This window comes from Gekko japonicus, unplaced genomic scaffold (genome assembly GCF_001447785.1).
Source record: "Gekko japonicus isolate JY-2015 unplaced genomic scaffold, Gekko_japonicus_V1.1 scaffold556, whole genome shotgun sequence".
Lineage (NCBI taxonomy): Eukaryota > Metazoa > Chordata > Lepidosauria > Squamata > Gekkonidae > Gekko > Gekko japonicus.
The window spans coordinates 611,317-625,858 of NW_015177024.1; the positions used below are offsets into that span (position 1 = coordinate 611,317).

Here is a 14,542-nt window from a genome sequence, read left to right on the forward strand (position 1 = left end):
TCTTCCTAAAAGGTCCCTATTTTGTTTCACACGGGAGGAGGATCCTCCTCCTAGGAAGCGTCTAATTTATAGTTAAAAGGAGGTGAAGGGATTTAAATGCACAGTTCCACCGAAGTTAGTAAAAACGAAGTCATTCGGAGGTGTTTCTTTTTAGCGCTGCCGATTTATGAATGTCTCTATAAACTTGGCGTATATTTCCAAAGGCAAACGTCGGGTTCTTCGCATCGTTGAAACTTTGTAGCGATCTGAGCCTACCGGGCTGTTGTCTGCCCTCCCTTCCCCCAGCCCTCCCTTCAGTGTTGATACTGGTCAATTTCCATTCAAATGAGCAGATCTTCCAGGAACGCCGCCCTGAACTGAAGCTGCCTCTCTGTTCTCACACACTCACCCGGCCCCATGCGCCCTGACAGTGCAGGTTACTGTGCAGGCTTACTCAGAAGTAAGTACCACTGTAGGCTTTTTTACCAGGTAAGCCACTTTAAAGTTTCCAAGCTAGGTTCACGTGAACGCGGTCACTTATCGATGCAAGAATACCCATGCGTTTGCAAGAACAGTCGAGGCAATTTCTATGAGTGATTCAGTTAGATAATAGAGTGAACGATTTATTAAAGATTAAATTAACCCGACCCCCTTTTTACTAATAGTCATCGGGTGTACATCGCCGTAAACCCGAAGGTATCGTGAAAACGCTGCTTATGTCCCGTAAAAAGTACCTGAGATTTATTCTCGTTTTTGTCTTGCTCACGTTTTCTGTCTCGAAGCAGCGAAAAGAACAGCGAGTAGGGGAGAAACCCGCAATTGCCAAGGGAACACGGTATCCTCTGCCGCTTGTGTTCACGTGAAAGGTGGGACTTGGGTTGATTCTGTTTTTGCAAAATTCTGTCCCGGCACCTGTGACGTATTGGAGAGAGCTCTTGAACATGTGCAGAGTGCCTTTCCTTCCAACCCCACCGGAAACTAGAGTTTCGTTCAAGCGAAGTTTTTGGTGGTGGGTCAAGGTCCAGCTGTAAGTAGGAAACGGCCGGCTGGCGGGTGTCGGTCCTGGTGCAGGAGAGCTTTGTTGGGCGCCGGCTCGTCTCGGAGGTCTTCTTTGGATTAGCCCGGGGAGGGGGGGGCTAAGCGGCCACTAGGACCCTCCTGGTCGCGAGACATCTAGGGAGGGGGAGGGTCGGCTTTTCCTACGGCAGACAGAGCCGTCCTCCCCCGAACTGCTACAGTTCTGCGGTCTGCTTGAAACAGACACGAGCGGCAAAAACGCGCCAGACGGGACGTTTTTCTTTGCTCCCAGAGACCAAACGCGGGGCTCCCCTTGGAAGGGCCAGACGGAGGCTAGCGGGGTGCGATTCCTTCGGCGAGAGCTACGAGTTTTCTTCTGGTTGCTGCGGCTTGGTGGTGAAGCCACCTGAGACGACAGAGAGATGCGAGTCGACAGTCCTTTAAAGGCGCGCTTTGGCGAAGGAGCGCGATTTTGGGGAAGAATTGGGGTACTCTTTTGGTGCTACCTTTTTGCGGCGGGGTTTTGGCTGGGAGGGGGGGGGTGGGGGTGGGGGGGGGGGGCTGCCGTCTCAAGGCAATGCTGCCTTCCTTTTTGTTGTTAAGTTTTGACTTTTCCACGAACACAAAACGTTTGCTGGTCGTGCGTATGAGAAAGAGAACAGTTAAATGTGAATTTCTAGTTATTTAGCGCGCCCCCCTTCAGATTTAGAAAGGTCGCTGGAGTTGCCAGCTGGACTGGGCTCTTTACCTTCCCCCGAACTTAAAAGGCTGCAGTCTTTTGCAGGAAATGAATGAGCCGATAACATCTGACATCGGTGACCAGTCCGCTGACCCCAACCTTAATTCCGCTAATACTGGAGGCCTACAAATTTTAGTCAGAACTGCGGGCAAATCCCCGTGTAGTTTTCTCAAAGGCGGCTTTTGTGGAGCGGAGTTGCTAGTATCAGCCCTCGCACTATTTGCCTGCCTCTCTCGTGTATTTCCTGACCTTTTTAAAAGGGGGGGGGGTCCTGCAAAAACTAATCCTGTTCCCCAGTCCCTCCCCCCGACTGAAACAAATTCGGAATTACAAAAATCTCAGGATTTTATAATAAGGTTTAATAAAACACAATGGTCCTTGTTTGGCAGGGGCGGGTCCTATTCTTCCCCCCTCCCCATTTTTGCCTTGAAAGTTAAGGTTCTGCCCAGACTCTGTATCCTGTCCTTCCTGACTCTACCTTTAATGCACCAAAGAATCGACAAGGCTACATTTCATACGCTGAATATGCTGGGGTATATTTTCAGCACAGTCTGTTATTAGACAACTATTTGTTTCTTGCATATCTTTAACTCAGGGGAGGGGAATCATAGTTCTGTTTGAGGAAGACAACCTATTAATTTATTTATTTTTTTGCTAGAACCCTGACGAGATCAGCAATGGTTTATCATTCCTATGAAAATAAGGATATCTATCGGCGTATCCTATCTCTGATCTGTGAAACGCTTATGCCTGTGGGCATATTTATTTATTTATTTATTCTGGGATTTATATCCCGCCCTACCCATACGGCCCAGGGTAATTGGCTATGCAACACCTCATTTCACTTTTATTTCTAAATTGCTATATCTAATGCTTTGTTTTTTTCATGCACATTTCTTCCCCTGTTACTTTTAAAAAGAGCTATCAGTAAAAAATTAACACCTATACTGACTGCAGACCTTTCTGGCTTTACTCGGAGACAAAACCGAGGCGCTTCATATTAAACACGCAAAGGCTCAGGTTGCATGTCCCTTGGGTTTCAATTAAATGTTCAGGACGATCCCGTACATATTTACTCAGAAGTAAGTCTCCGTGCATCTATGGAATGGAATGGCAGGCTTTTACTGCCTGCTGTTCGAGGGCAGCGGTACATTTAAAAGGAGATGAAGGCGGAGCAGGGGAGGGGCCAAAACGAGCCTCCTCCTCGAATGGAAGAGGCAGCTCTGAAATAACTCGTAGACAACGTTTGCCGTTGAGGACTGCATAGGAATTTCAGGAACTCTGTCTACTTGCTCATGTGAATAGTACATGGGGGGAGGGATTACTTGTGACTGCCCCCGCCGAGCGAATGCTAAAGTGACCACCTTGCTATCCTAGAAAGAAATACACTCCAAATAAGCGACCCCCCCCCCCCCAACACACACAGTCCGAAAAACGAAGGGAGTAAATATGCCCCTTTAACCAGTTCGGAGACCTTGGCTGTTTGTTTAGACTGTCTGTCGCCAGTTCTAAAACAACAGCGGGCAATCCTGCGATTTCATAAAAGCATATTCAGGGCAAACAGAGCCGGAGCAGAAGAGGAAAACGTATCTTGCACTACGAGAGCCCCTCTCAAGTCCTCCGGCTTTCAAAAGTGGCCTAGTGGAGGTGGGGACGCTGTCCGCACTTGATGGGGCCGTCAGTTCTACGGAAGCCAGGGTGGCTCCGCAGTAAATAGGCTTAAATTCGGAACGTTAGCTTAGTTCCAAGATAGTCCGAGGGATAAGCGGTGTGGGGGTCTCGTAGGAGACCCTTTCTCTGTCAAAACGGACGATCGGCATTAAGACTTTTCGTGTGGTCATGTCGTTGCTTTGCGACTCACTCTTTAAGTATCTGCCACAATTTATTTGAAAGAGCAACGCGCGCGCCTTCGTCCTGACAAAGCCAGGCCACAAATATTAGAACAATTGTTTAGACTTAAGGAGGGAGTGGGGGTATGAACGTTATTTTGGTTATTGGCAATTCCTCCTCTGCCTTTTCAGCTGTTGTGCACATCCGGAAGCCTCTGGCGACTCAGCGCCCTATATACACGACAGGCTGTGACCGAGATCTGTGCCCCCCCACCCCCGGGCGATTTAAACTCCAGGCTCCGGGCCCAGCTTTATCCCTCTCCTCTTTGTTGTCCTTTCTCCTGCACACTCTCCGTATCCCACCAGCCGCTCGGTTTCCTGCTCCCTGGCAAATCCTCGCGTCGCCTTCTCGTTCCTTCCACCAAACTCCCTCCTCTTCGAGAACAATCGTTGCTGATGGAGGTTCGTAGTAATGCCGGGCTTGCAAACTGGCCTCTTATTTAGGAAGTCATTAATCACATCCCCTCCCCCGGAACGCGATGGCGGAGGGAACCTGCGAAGCGCAATCCTTGGCCCGGCCCCTCCCCCGCCCTCTCTTCCCCAAATGCTTTGAAACGCCGGACCGCCTGGCTTTCCGAACCAAAATGAGGTGCCACTGCCTTTCCGGTAGGCGTCTAAAGGGGGGGGGGCACAACTGTTTTGTGAATGGCATTTCACGCCTCCGTAAAATATGGATACGATTACCATCATTTGGGTACACAGACATACTACCACACAGTATCTATAACTATAGGGGGAATGTTCATTGAACTTAAAGCAATTAGGTTGCTAAAAAGTTGAACTGACATTTGGGTTGGTTTGTTTTTTCAGCGGTATTACCACAGGAAAGATGTGGTTAAGTTGGAACCGAACCGTGTATATGATTTTCTTCGCCCCACTGTTCTACGTATAGGAACACGCCCAATGGTTTCTAGAGGTAAACCATGCCTAATATTTGGCTGAGGTCTTGCAGATAAAAGGGCTAAGATTTCTACTGTTCTTTCCCCTCCCCCCAACGCCGATGCCTTACTTAGAAGTAAATCGGTTATAGTCAGTTACACTTGTATGATAGGTTACAGTCCTGTGCGCACACATGCGGAAATAAGCTTCTGAACCCGGGTTTACCCCGGAGTAACCACCACGCATAGGATCGGGCTGTGGATAGTTAAAAGACCACAGGCAGTTTCTCCCACAGTTCCCTCATTCTAATGGGATACTGACGTACATTTTTTATGTTGCCGGGAGGCAAGTCGTATTTAAATAAACGAAGCCGACTTTCAGTCCCGATAAAGCTGTGTAACTAGGTGTCAGATCGCGTTCCTAGAGAGAAGATCCTTTAAGGGCAGCAGTTGTGAAGGCCGGAGGTGAGTTGTCGCGAAAGTGCACGCAAGGGACGGACGTTTCCAAGACGCAGAAGGGGAACTATGCGGCTGCGTAGGCAGCGCAGTTATTGTATGCGAGGAGCCCTCGCCGAAATGCCGACCGGGGCACTCCCTCGCCTTCTCCGCGTCATCCGGATCTACGTAGCGAAACGTGCCAATTCACGGCCAGCCGTGTTTTGAAATTCCGTCGTTCATTCATAAACCATTCCGGTGGTGTCAGGCCGGCTTGGGGCGGCGATTGGCTGCTCCCGCCTCTCGGCAAACCCCCTCCGCGGAGTCGGGGCGAAATTAGTCGCAAGGAGGCATGTAATTTACCGAGTCACGTGCGCGCAGGGGCCCAGGAACGGAGCGCGAGCAAAGGGGGGGAAACTCAAACGAGGGAAGGCACGTTAGACCATGCGAGCGAAACTGGGGATCGTTCAAAATCAAGATGTTAGGCTGACGCAAAAGACCGCTCCGAGCCAGCCAGGGGGAACTTTGCCTGTCGCCACTTTGGAGCAGAGGGCCCGTGGGGCAACATGGCCGAAGGTTAATTCCCCCCCCCCCCTATTGTTTTTTTCCCCTGCGGTTTTGTTTGGGTTCTGTTTACTCTCCTCCTCTGCCTCTCGTTCCCCCCGCTCCCGCTTTTTAAAAGCCCCTTTAAAACAGTTGATCTCGCGTAGGAGAGGGAAGGGTCTACGCGGAGGAGGGGGGAGACCGGCCCCATTGTGGACGAGATCGCCCAAGTGCTCCGCACCGCCCACTCCGATTCACCCAACTTGAAAAGCTTTCAGAGGGGGCTTTTGTTCCAATTGTTCCTGTGTGATTGAGCAAGCAGTTGCCGGGGGAAGGGGGGGTGGCGGCGAAACCTTTGTACACCTGCCCCCCCTCCCGACTTTAAAGTGATGCCGGAGTGAAGGAAAGGGGGGGGCGACTAGCGTGAGGGGGAGAGGAGGAGAGAGGGAGGATGAGCGCCCTCGGAAAACAACATACGGCGCTCGCGGCTTCTGCTGCTGGATGGGCCGTTCCAAGTTGTGCAATCGCCTCTTCTCTCGGCTAGGTCGCCCCCTCCTCCTCCTCTTCTTCTCTCGCCTGGCCAGCCGAGGCTCAGTCGCCTGCGAATTCCTCTGGGGAGGGATGGGATCGGTGCTCAACCAGCAGTATCCAAGTAAAGTATCGCTTTCTGGGGGTGGTTTGTGTGGCTGAAAGATGGAGTTAAAGGGCAGAATCGCACGTATGTACAGAACAACGTGGGCTAGGCTGCTCGAAGGGTGTGTGTGCGTGCATGTGCGCGCGCGTATTGTGTTCTAAAAAAACCCCCAATCGCGAGTGAGGCATAGCTGATGCTGCTCTCTCTTTCCGATGCTTAGGAGTTTTTATTTTTAAAACACCTTCATTTCATTTCCTCCCTCCACGGCGTCGGGGTGTTTGTTAATGCCTTTTGTGGGCAGCAATCAGAGCGATGGTTTCGTAATGTTTCTACGTGCGTGCATGTGTTTTCTGTTCTCTGAAGCAATCGTTCTTGTATAACCGCCAAGGGGATGTTCCTCGTATTTTAACTCTTTGCCTTTGTTGTGTGTTTGTTTTCCGCCCTCCTTTCCCAAATCAGCGGGGGCGAGTAAAGGTGGAGATGAGCCCGGGAAATTGCCGGAACAAGAGGAGGAGGAGGAGGAAGAGGAGGCGGGATCCCAGATCTTGCACGGAACAGGCCATTGCAAATGGTTTAATGTGCGGATGGGATTTGGATTTATTTCCATGATCAACCGCGAGGGAAGCCCTTTGGAAGCGCCGGTTGATGTGTTTGTACACCAAGTAAGCACATTTTTGTTTTCCCTGGCTCTCCTGTATTTGGCTTAAGACCACGTTTGCTCAATGAATTTCATGTGGTCTTTAAAAAAATAATGGTGGTCTGCATCTTTGAACCGGTGTTTGTTCATGTACTTTTTCAAACAAAATCATATACGTTTCCAGTTTAACAAAAACCACTACATGAGTCGGCATCAGTAGGCTAGTTGCTTGTGCAACACCATTGGTGTTTTCTCCCCCTCCCCCATCAGGTTTCTAATACAAATTCTTCTCTTACTGTGAATTAAACTGAGTGCTTTTTGTTTGTTTCTCATCTGTTCAGGTTGTGATCGATTCTTCTCACTTACAATGATAAGGGAAAAAGCCAGGCACCCTGAATGACAAATAATAACTTTCTCTAGTTTGAAAATGGTTGCAACACTTTTAACAAATTGGCTCTGGACAATTAGACACTGTTTGTGGATTGATTTTTTTAAAATGCCTTCATATTTAGATCAATTGGTGTGAACTTTAATTCTTTTATTCCACTACAAGTCAGAATGAAAACAGTTCCCATATGATTCATCTGATTACCATTTTGTGCATATTAAATGGGGGGAGATATATTCTGTTGCGTACTGTCTCCATAAAGGAATAGGAATCAAATTGCAAGTGTTCAGAGGTAGCTATTGAAAGTTTAAAAAAACACATTATTTTAAAAACACAAGACTTAGTTAATATTTATAGGTGTATATTGACTGTTATAAATTATGTTTATGGGAAAGCTGTCAAAGCTGCATTTAATTGTTTGGATTTTTCTCTTAAGCCATAAAACTAGTAGTTGAATTCTGGAATTGCCCTTATTTTGTTTCTATTACAGTAATCTCAGTGCAGTAAAAGTTGAGTTTGTGCAGAATGAAGGAAACATAACACTAGGCATATTACTTAAAGCCCTACCATTTTCATGAAGACCTTTAATTCCCCATGTGTATGCTGTAGGATTAGAGTTGATGTGTCTGCAAAGTGTTGGGGCTAAAGAACAGCTAAAGTTTTGTAGTCATGGTGATTGTTATATTAAGATTATGGACAACATACTCTACTGTTTCTTCCTCAAAAGCCTAGCTTGGGCCAGGTATACTAATATATATGTTTTTATGAAAGTTAATTATAACTGGTTGACTTGAAGGTGACTGGCTGAAGTCCTAAATCCATTTACTGTGAGAGTAGTTTTATGGAATTCAGGGGAGCTACTTTTGAATAAGTGATTTTAGGACTGCAGTAAGGATACAGCTCTTCAGTATTGTTTTTTGAATGTTGGACAGGGTTAAAATATGTTATAGAGATCTTATTTGCTTTATTATACACACACACACATGTTTGATATTAGCGTTTATAAGATGCTAAGCTACTGAAACTGTAGTCAGTGTTGATTACTAGCAGTTTCTGTTTCATTCCCTTGCATCTCCCCAAATCTATCTTCAGAATACTGCATTTTACATATATGTGCCTGTGTGTGTAAGAATTAAGAACTTTTATATGCTTCTAACTGCATGCTAGTATTTTTGTTGTTGTTGCGCAAATTAAAAATGCTAACCTGATTGATATCCTTGGGAAATGTGATATTTTATGCAGTAGTTCCAATCTCTTTATACATAGGTAAGCTGCAGTGAAATCACTAGGCTATTTCTACATTTTGCCAGGAACCAGAAAAAGGAATGTGTTTGTGCAACTGCTGCACATTCAGCTGGAGCTGTGCTTCCTGGCTTTAGTGTAACTGTTTGTACTGCTGAAAGAGACATGGTGCCTGTCCTCACAGTAGCTTTATCCCTTTTGGCAGTTAGAAGTCCCACAGCAAAATGGGAAAGCAAAGTTTTAGCTCGACATGTCATCCTTCTTTTCCATGTGTGTACATTCCTCCTTTAGCTACAAGACAATGTGCTCAGGAATGTATTGTGACACATGGTGTATCAAAGAGAGTGTTAACCATCTTTGGGGAACCTAGCTATTGGTATACTCCCCCCCCCCAATTATTTGAAATATCTGCATGTTCTTGAAATATCTGCATGTTCTTGAAATATCTGCATGTTCTTAAAATCAACCTAATTTCCACAGGTTGTGTCTTACTTCTCAAATACTTTCTTGTAAATACAGTGAAGCAGGGTAAACCTATTTTACAGATACAGAGGCAAGGAAGAGAAGCATTGGTCAGAAATGTGAATTTCATCCCTTTATTAATGCCATCATTCCAGCCTTTTTCACTGGAGGCAGTTCCCACGTACAGCTGCATGCCATACTGATGAGTGATCAAGAAGTGTAGGTGTATGTAGATGAACCTGCCCCGGTGACTCTGGAACCCAGGAATTCCATGTTCACTGTTCTGTTCACTGAACTGGCATGGTTATAAAGTTATTTCCTAAACTAGCTTCATTTCAGTGAGATTTCCCTCTGTTTCAAATGGGATTCAGTATGTAAAAGCAAGTAATCTGAATACAAGAGAGAGCTCTGAAATATAAAGCAGTCCACTATTAGCGATATGCATGCCAATATTTTCATTTTGTATCTATTTTCATCTCATGAATACTTTTTAATTTCTGTATGCTTCTGAATGTTTATACAACATTTTGATCTGTGCTTTGTGTGGCATTTTGAGGGAAGACATTGAATAGATTTTTACGTCTTCATTTCTACAGAGGTGTTGTAATATTTTGTTAATGAGTTGGATCAATTGAAAGCAAGTTAGGCTGGGGAAAAATCGTAACTGGTACATAGCCTATTAAAGGATAGCTGTAAAGATTTCCATTTATGAGTTAAGAAGATTCTTAAAGAGGGAATGAAGTCTCTAAAGAGGGTTCCCCAAATAATGGACCAATGAATCAGAAGTAGTTACTAATAATAGCTTCTAACATGTAAAAACTTAATAACTAAAATATCACTCTATATATCACTTTACTATAGGCAAATTTTATCTTTAATTTTTATTTCTAAAGTGTTTTCAAAGGGGGGGGAGCTCAAGATCCATCATTACTATGGATTATCCATTTTTTAAAAAGCAGTGAAATTGATGTTAATTGAACATAGTCACCTGCAGTTGCTTTTTGCATTTATTGTAAGAAGAAAAACCTGAAACAGGAATAGTTGGTTGTTAACTCAAAATGGACAGATGAGCAATTTTTGTGTTGCCTTTTCTTGAAGTTTAGTTCTGGGAGAGGAATCTTATTCAGTGATGGGTATGTTAGATAATTCTAAGTCCAAGCATTTTCCCTTGTTTCTGTTTAAATGAAAAGAGACTTTAATTTTCACTTAAAGTGTTTAATTGCATCAGTTAGCTGATATACAGCTCAATCTTAAATAGAATTATACCCTCCTAAGCCCATTGATTTCACTGGAGGTAGACGGGTCTAATTCTGTTTAGGGCTGCACTAATGCAGCTGAGATTGCATTAATATTCACATAAATGCTGGTCCGTCGTATCTAGGAGCTGGCATGATGTTTAACATTGTGTAGACATATATACAGCTATTTATAGTTGTCTGTGATCAAAGGATTTGCTTATGTAGGAGTAGGATTGCCGCCCAGATAATTTTATACAACAATCCTGGTTGCATTTGCACAGAAGCCAATTTAGAATGATACAGTGCCAGAGAAAGTATTACATCTCTTGTTAAACATCACATTGGAAGTAAGGTGTGATGCTGCATTCTCTGCTTTAGGATGTTCTTTTACTCCCAAGTAAATGTGCACAATTTAAATAGAAGTTCCACAGAAATAATCTCCGAATTCTACAGTGCAGTTTGAGCATGTTTGTTCAGAAGTTACTCATGTTCAATTCTATAGCTTTTTCTAATAACTGTGAGAAGCATCGGAAATGTGGTCCAGTTCCCTGTGAATTTAGGTTCTTTAAATTCATCTGCTGGCATTTTGGCACACACTAAGTAGCAGGTTGTCAGCTGCCTGGAGAAAAAAGCCTCCCCCTCCCCTGCTTAATAGACGTGTCTTGGGATTTTATCTCCATGTCATGAAAAGCTTTATCTGCTCATTGCCATAAAGGGCAAGGGCATTTTTCTTAGAGATTTTTGGTTTTATTTCTGCCAACTTTAAAAAAAAGAAAAATGGTTCAAAGTTTCTTAATGCATGTGACTAGTGTGTTCAGCATACACAACCTGATTTTTGTCCTCTAATGAAAAAGAAAAGTTGATAATATGGATCTATGGTATGGAAAAGACCATAAAGCTTTATCGACAGCATTGGAAATTGGCAGTCATTTAATATTGAATCCGGTTTCTAACCCAGTATGTCTGGGGAACTTCAGCTTTGCTAGTAGGGAAGATCATCTTGAACGCTGGAAAATATATTTTTAGATGATCAGGTTGCTTCAGAACTAGGTCTCTGAAGGTGAAGGAAGATGTTCTCAACAGCCCATTATAATTGTACAATTCATATAATGATTACTGGTGTTTGTAAGTCCAAAAAGTTTCATCTTTGTTTCTGAAGATTTATACAATTCAGTCATTATTCTGTCTGATGTGTTTTCCTGTAACTAAACAGTACATCTTTATCCTTATCTTTGAAACCTGATGGATTGTTCTTTATAACTTTTTGAAGTCTTTGAATGGAATAGCTGGTATTTGAATTCATAGCACTAACCATCTGAAGTATTCTGATGTGGCCAAAGAATATTGCTTAAATGTTTCTGAAGTTTCTTCAGTTTGTCACTTGTATTTCCAGAAATCCACTACGTTAAAATAATTACTTTTGACAGAATACATCGAAACACATTTGTCAATGATGTGAAATGTACTTGTAAAAAGCACCGTACTTTCCCCTCACATTTCTATTAATAATTAAGCATCTTGAATATTCAGTATTACAAGTAACATTACAGAGTCAACTATCATTTTGTATATTTCATGATGCTAAAGATTAGCCCTTTTCAAAAAGGTCTAGCTCTTATAAATATCAGTGGAGTAATACTGTACTGAATATCTCCGAAGTCTTATAAGTATCTTGCATTTAGAAGGGGGAGTTGTCTTCAATGAGTAGTTTATTCCTTTTTGTTTTCCATGCTTTAGTTTGTACTTTAACAAACTGCTTAAACTCGAATAGAGAACGTGTGCCTGAAATGTTTATGGGGAAAAATAACAAGATGTTCTGACCTTGAAACAGACACAAAATTTAGGTTACTTTAGCTTTAAATGAATGCAACTTTTTTTGTAATTGTTTTGGAATGAAAAGGGACCAGAATAGATGAAGATTTTAAATTTAGAGTGATGCCCTTCTGGCTCTGACGATACATCTTGATGTATTTTATAGAAATTAATTGGAGTACCTGTCACCTGTGAAGTACACATTTCCAGTGTTGATAGCTTGCTAACTGTTGCTACTCTACAAGTATATCGAGATCCATGTACCTTCTGCCATCTGAGATACTTCCGGACGTGTCTGCTGGCTCCTGAGTCAGGATTGCCCCTGGGAGCTGCATCTGGGAGCACCTTGAGAATGCTGTGTCATGTGTTTGAAAATACATTGAACACTTGACAGTACACAGACATGTAACCCCCAAACTGTAACATAACACATATTGAGTGCATTCAGACGGGGCATTTGCAATGGAATAGGTGCCGGTTGGAATCGGTGTACTTACCGGCGTTCACACGGCGAACATCTGCCTTCTGTCCCTAACCGTTGCAAAGAGCTTTACACCGTTGTATTCTGCCACTAGGTCCCCAAGTGGTGGTATCCTGAGTACAACGGTTGTAATCGCTTTACCCCCATCTGATCGCTCTCCACAATTGCAGAGCCACTTCCGTTCAGAAGCCTGAGGCTTCCGATTTTCACTCACCATTTTTTTTAAAGGTCGGCAATATGCGCTTGGGAGAAGCTTCACCCTGGCGTTTGTTTTAAAAAAGAAGAAGAAAAGGTCCTTAGTTTAACATTTTGGAGGAGTCTGGGACTTCAGGGAGGCCAGTTTGGTCTTTAAACTTTAAAGCTAAGTCCTTACCTTTAAAGTTTAAATGTAAGATGGGGTTTTTTGCGCATGCGCAAAGATCGCCATTCTGTGGATGGCTGCCTATGCGCATGCTCAAACTGAGTTAAAAAAAAGCTGACGCCTGCTGCATATGAACGGGCATACAGCGATGGGCTCCGCAGACAGGAGGTAAGTGTGATCCTGTTTCAGCCGGCATAAACTGCACCGGTTCCAACCGGTACAGTTTATGCCGGCTGAAACGTCCCGTCTGAACGCACCCATTGTAAAATACATGGCATAACTTAATTCTGAGTGCTGAATTCCGTGTAACTCCTCCCCCCAATCCATCTATATTTATAGATGCAGGCATAGTCAAACATTTAGGATGTACGAACAGACTGATATTGGCTTAATTTATGCCTGTGCAATCTAAAACAACATCTGCCTGACCAAAACAAGGATTTCACAGTCTCATTGAGTATGCAGGGGTGCAAAATGGTCAGTAAAAGTCAGTTTTTTCATCTTGGTCAGTAATTTGTCAGTTTTTTAAAAAATTGGTCAGTAAAGTCAATATTTTTTTGATTTTTGTGAATGCAGTTTGTGTTTTTCCATTTTCCGAAGAGTGAAAGTGATTTGGTGAAATCTTCCACAAAGTATAGGAACATAATTAACCTCTTAAAACACGAGACAAAGAAAGTAGAGGTGATGGATATTGTGTGATTCAACACGGCACAGCTCATGTTAGAAGGATTTGAGAAAGCAATGGAAGAATAGGACAAGGGGAAAAAATGCTTGTGGATGCAGTGCAGAAAACTGTTGAGAAAATAAAGAGCTCGTGAATAACTTTATTCATTTATTTTTATACCCCACCTTCCCCGCCGGAGCGGGCTCAGGGCGGCTTACAAAGAGATTAAACATATAGGTAACAAATTATATACAATCTTAAAACAAAAAATAAAATTTACATTATCATAAAGTGCTAGTAAGTGATCAGGTACTTATAACAATGCTTACAGAAGGCAGAACCAATACTAGTGTTGTAATCAGATGATCTATATTGGTGGTTGGTCTCTATATTTAGGCAACAGCACAGGCTGTTGGTAGTAAGCCAAGGACCAGGGCACTGTCACATCTCAGTTATTTGATGTTATTTGGTGCGGCTCCTTAGTCGAAGGCCTGGTGGAAGAGCTCCATCTTGCAGGCCCTGCGGAACTGTAAAAGGTCCCGAGGGCCCTGATCTCTTCTGGGAGCTCATTCCACCAGTATGGAGCCACCATTGAGAAGGCCCTGGCCCTGGTTGTGGCCAGCCTGGCATCTTTAGGACCTGGGAGGCCAATTGATTTTGTGACCCTGAGCGCAGTGCTCTCTGGGGAATGTGTGGGGAAAGGCGTTCCCTGAGGTATGCTGGTTCCTGACCATAAAGGAGTTTTAAAGGTAAGTACCAGCACCTTGAAATGAATTTGGTATGCTATCGGCAACCAGTGCAGTGCTTTCAGCACAGGCTGGATGTGCACCCTCATAGGGAGGCCTATCAGAAGCCTGGCTGCAGCATTTTGCACTAGCTGTAGCTTCCGGGTTTGAGACAAGGGCAGCCCCATGTAGAGAGCATTACAGTAGTCCAATCTCGAGGTGACCATCACATCGATCACTGTTGCCAAGTCGTTGCACTTGAGGAAGGGAACCAACTGCCTAGTCAGCCAGAGGTGGTAATTTGTCAGTTTTTTCTCAGTATTTGGTCAGTTTTTTTGGAATTTTGGTCAGTAAAATCAGTATTTTCGACCCTCTGACTGGTTTCCACCCCTGTGTATGTCTGGATGTCTCTATCTAG

At 44.0% G+C, this 14,542-nt stretch overlaps 1 protein-coding gene across 2 annotated transcripts in view; it reads left to right on the forward strand.

The window, feature by feature from the left end:
* The window catches only part of LIN28B (lin-28 homolog B (C. elegans)), a 215,728-nt gene that overhangs the window by 3,319 nt on the left and 197,867 nt on the right, over positions 1-14,542 (forward strand). Inside the window, exons 1-2 of one of the 2 annotated variants that reach the window (XM_015427811.1) lie at positions 5,504-5,513; positions 6,574-6,776. In XM_015427811.1, coding sequence (XP_015283297.1) covers positions 5,504-5,513; positions 6,574-6,776 — 213 coding nt within the window. Of the gene's footprint in view, positions 1-5,503; positions 5,514-6,573; positions 6,777-14,542 lie in introns of those variants that run through there. The other variant, XM_015427810.1, reaches the window with a different exon arrangement.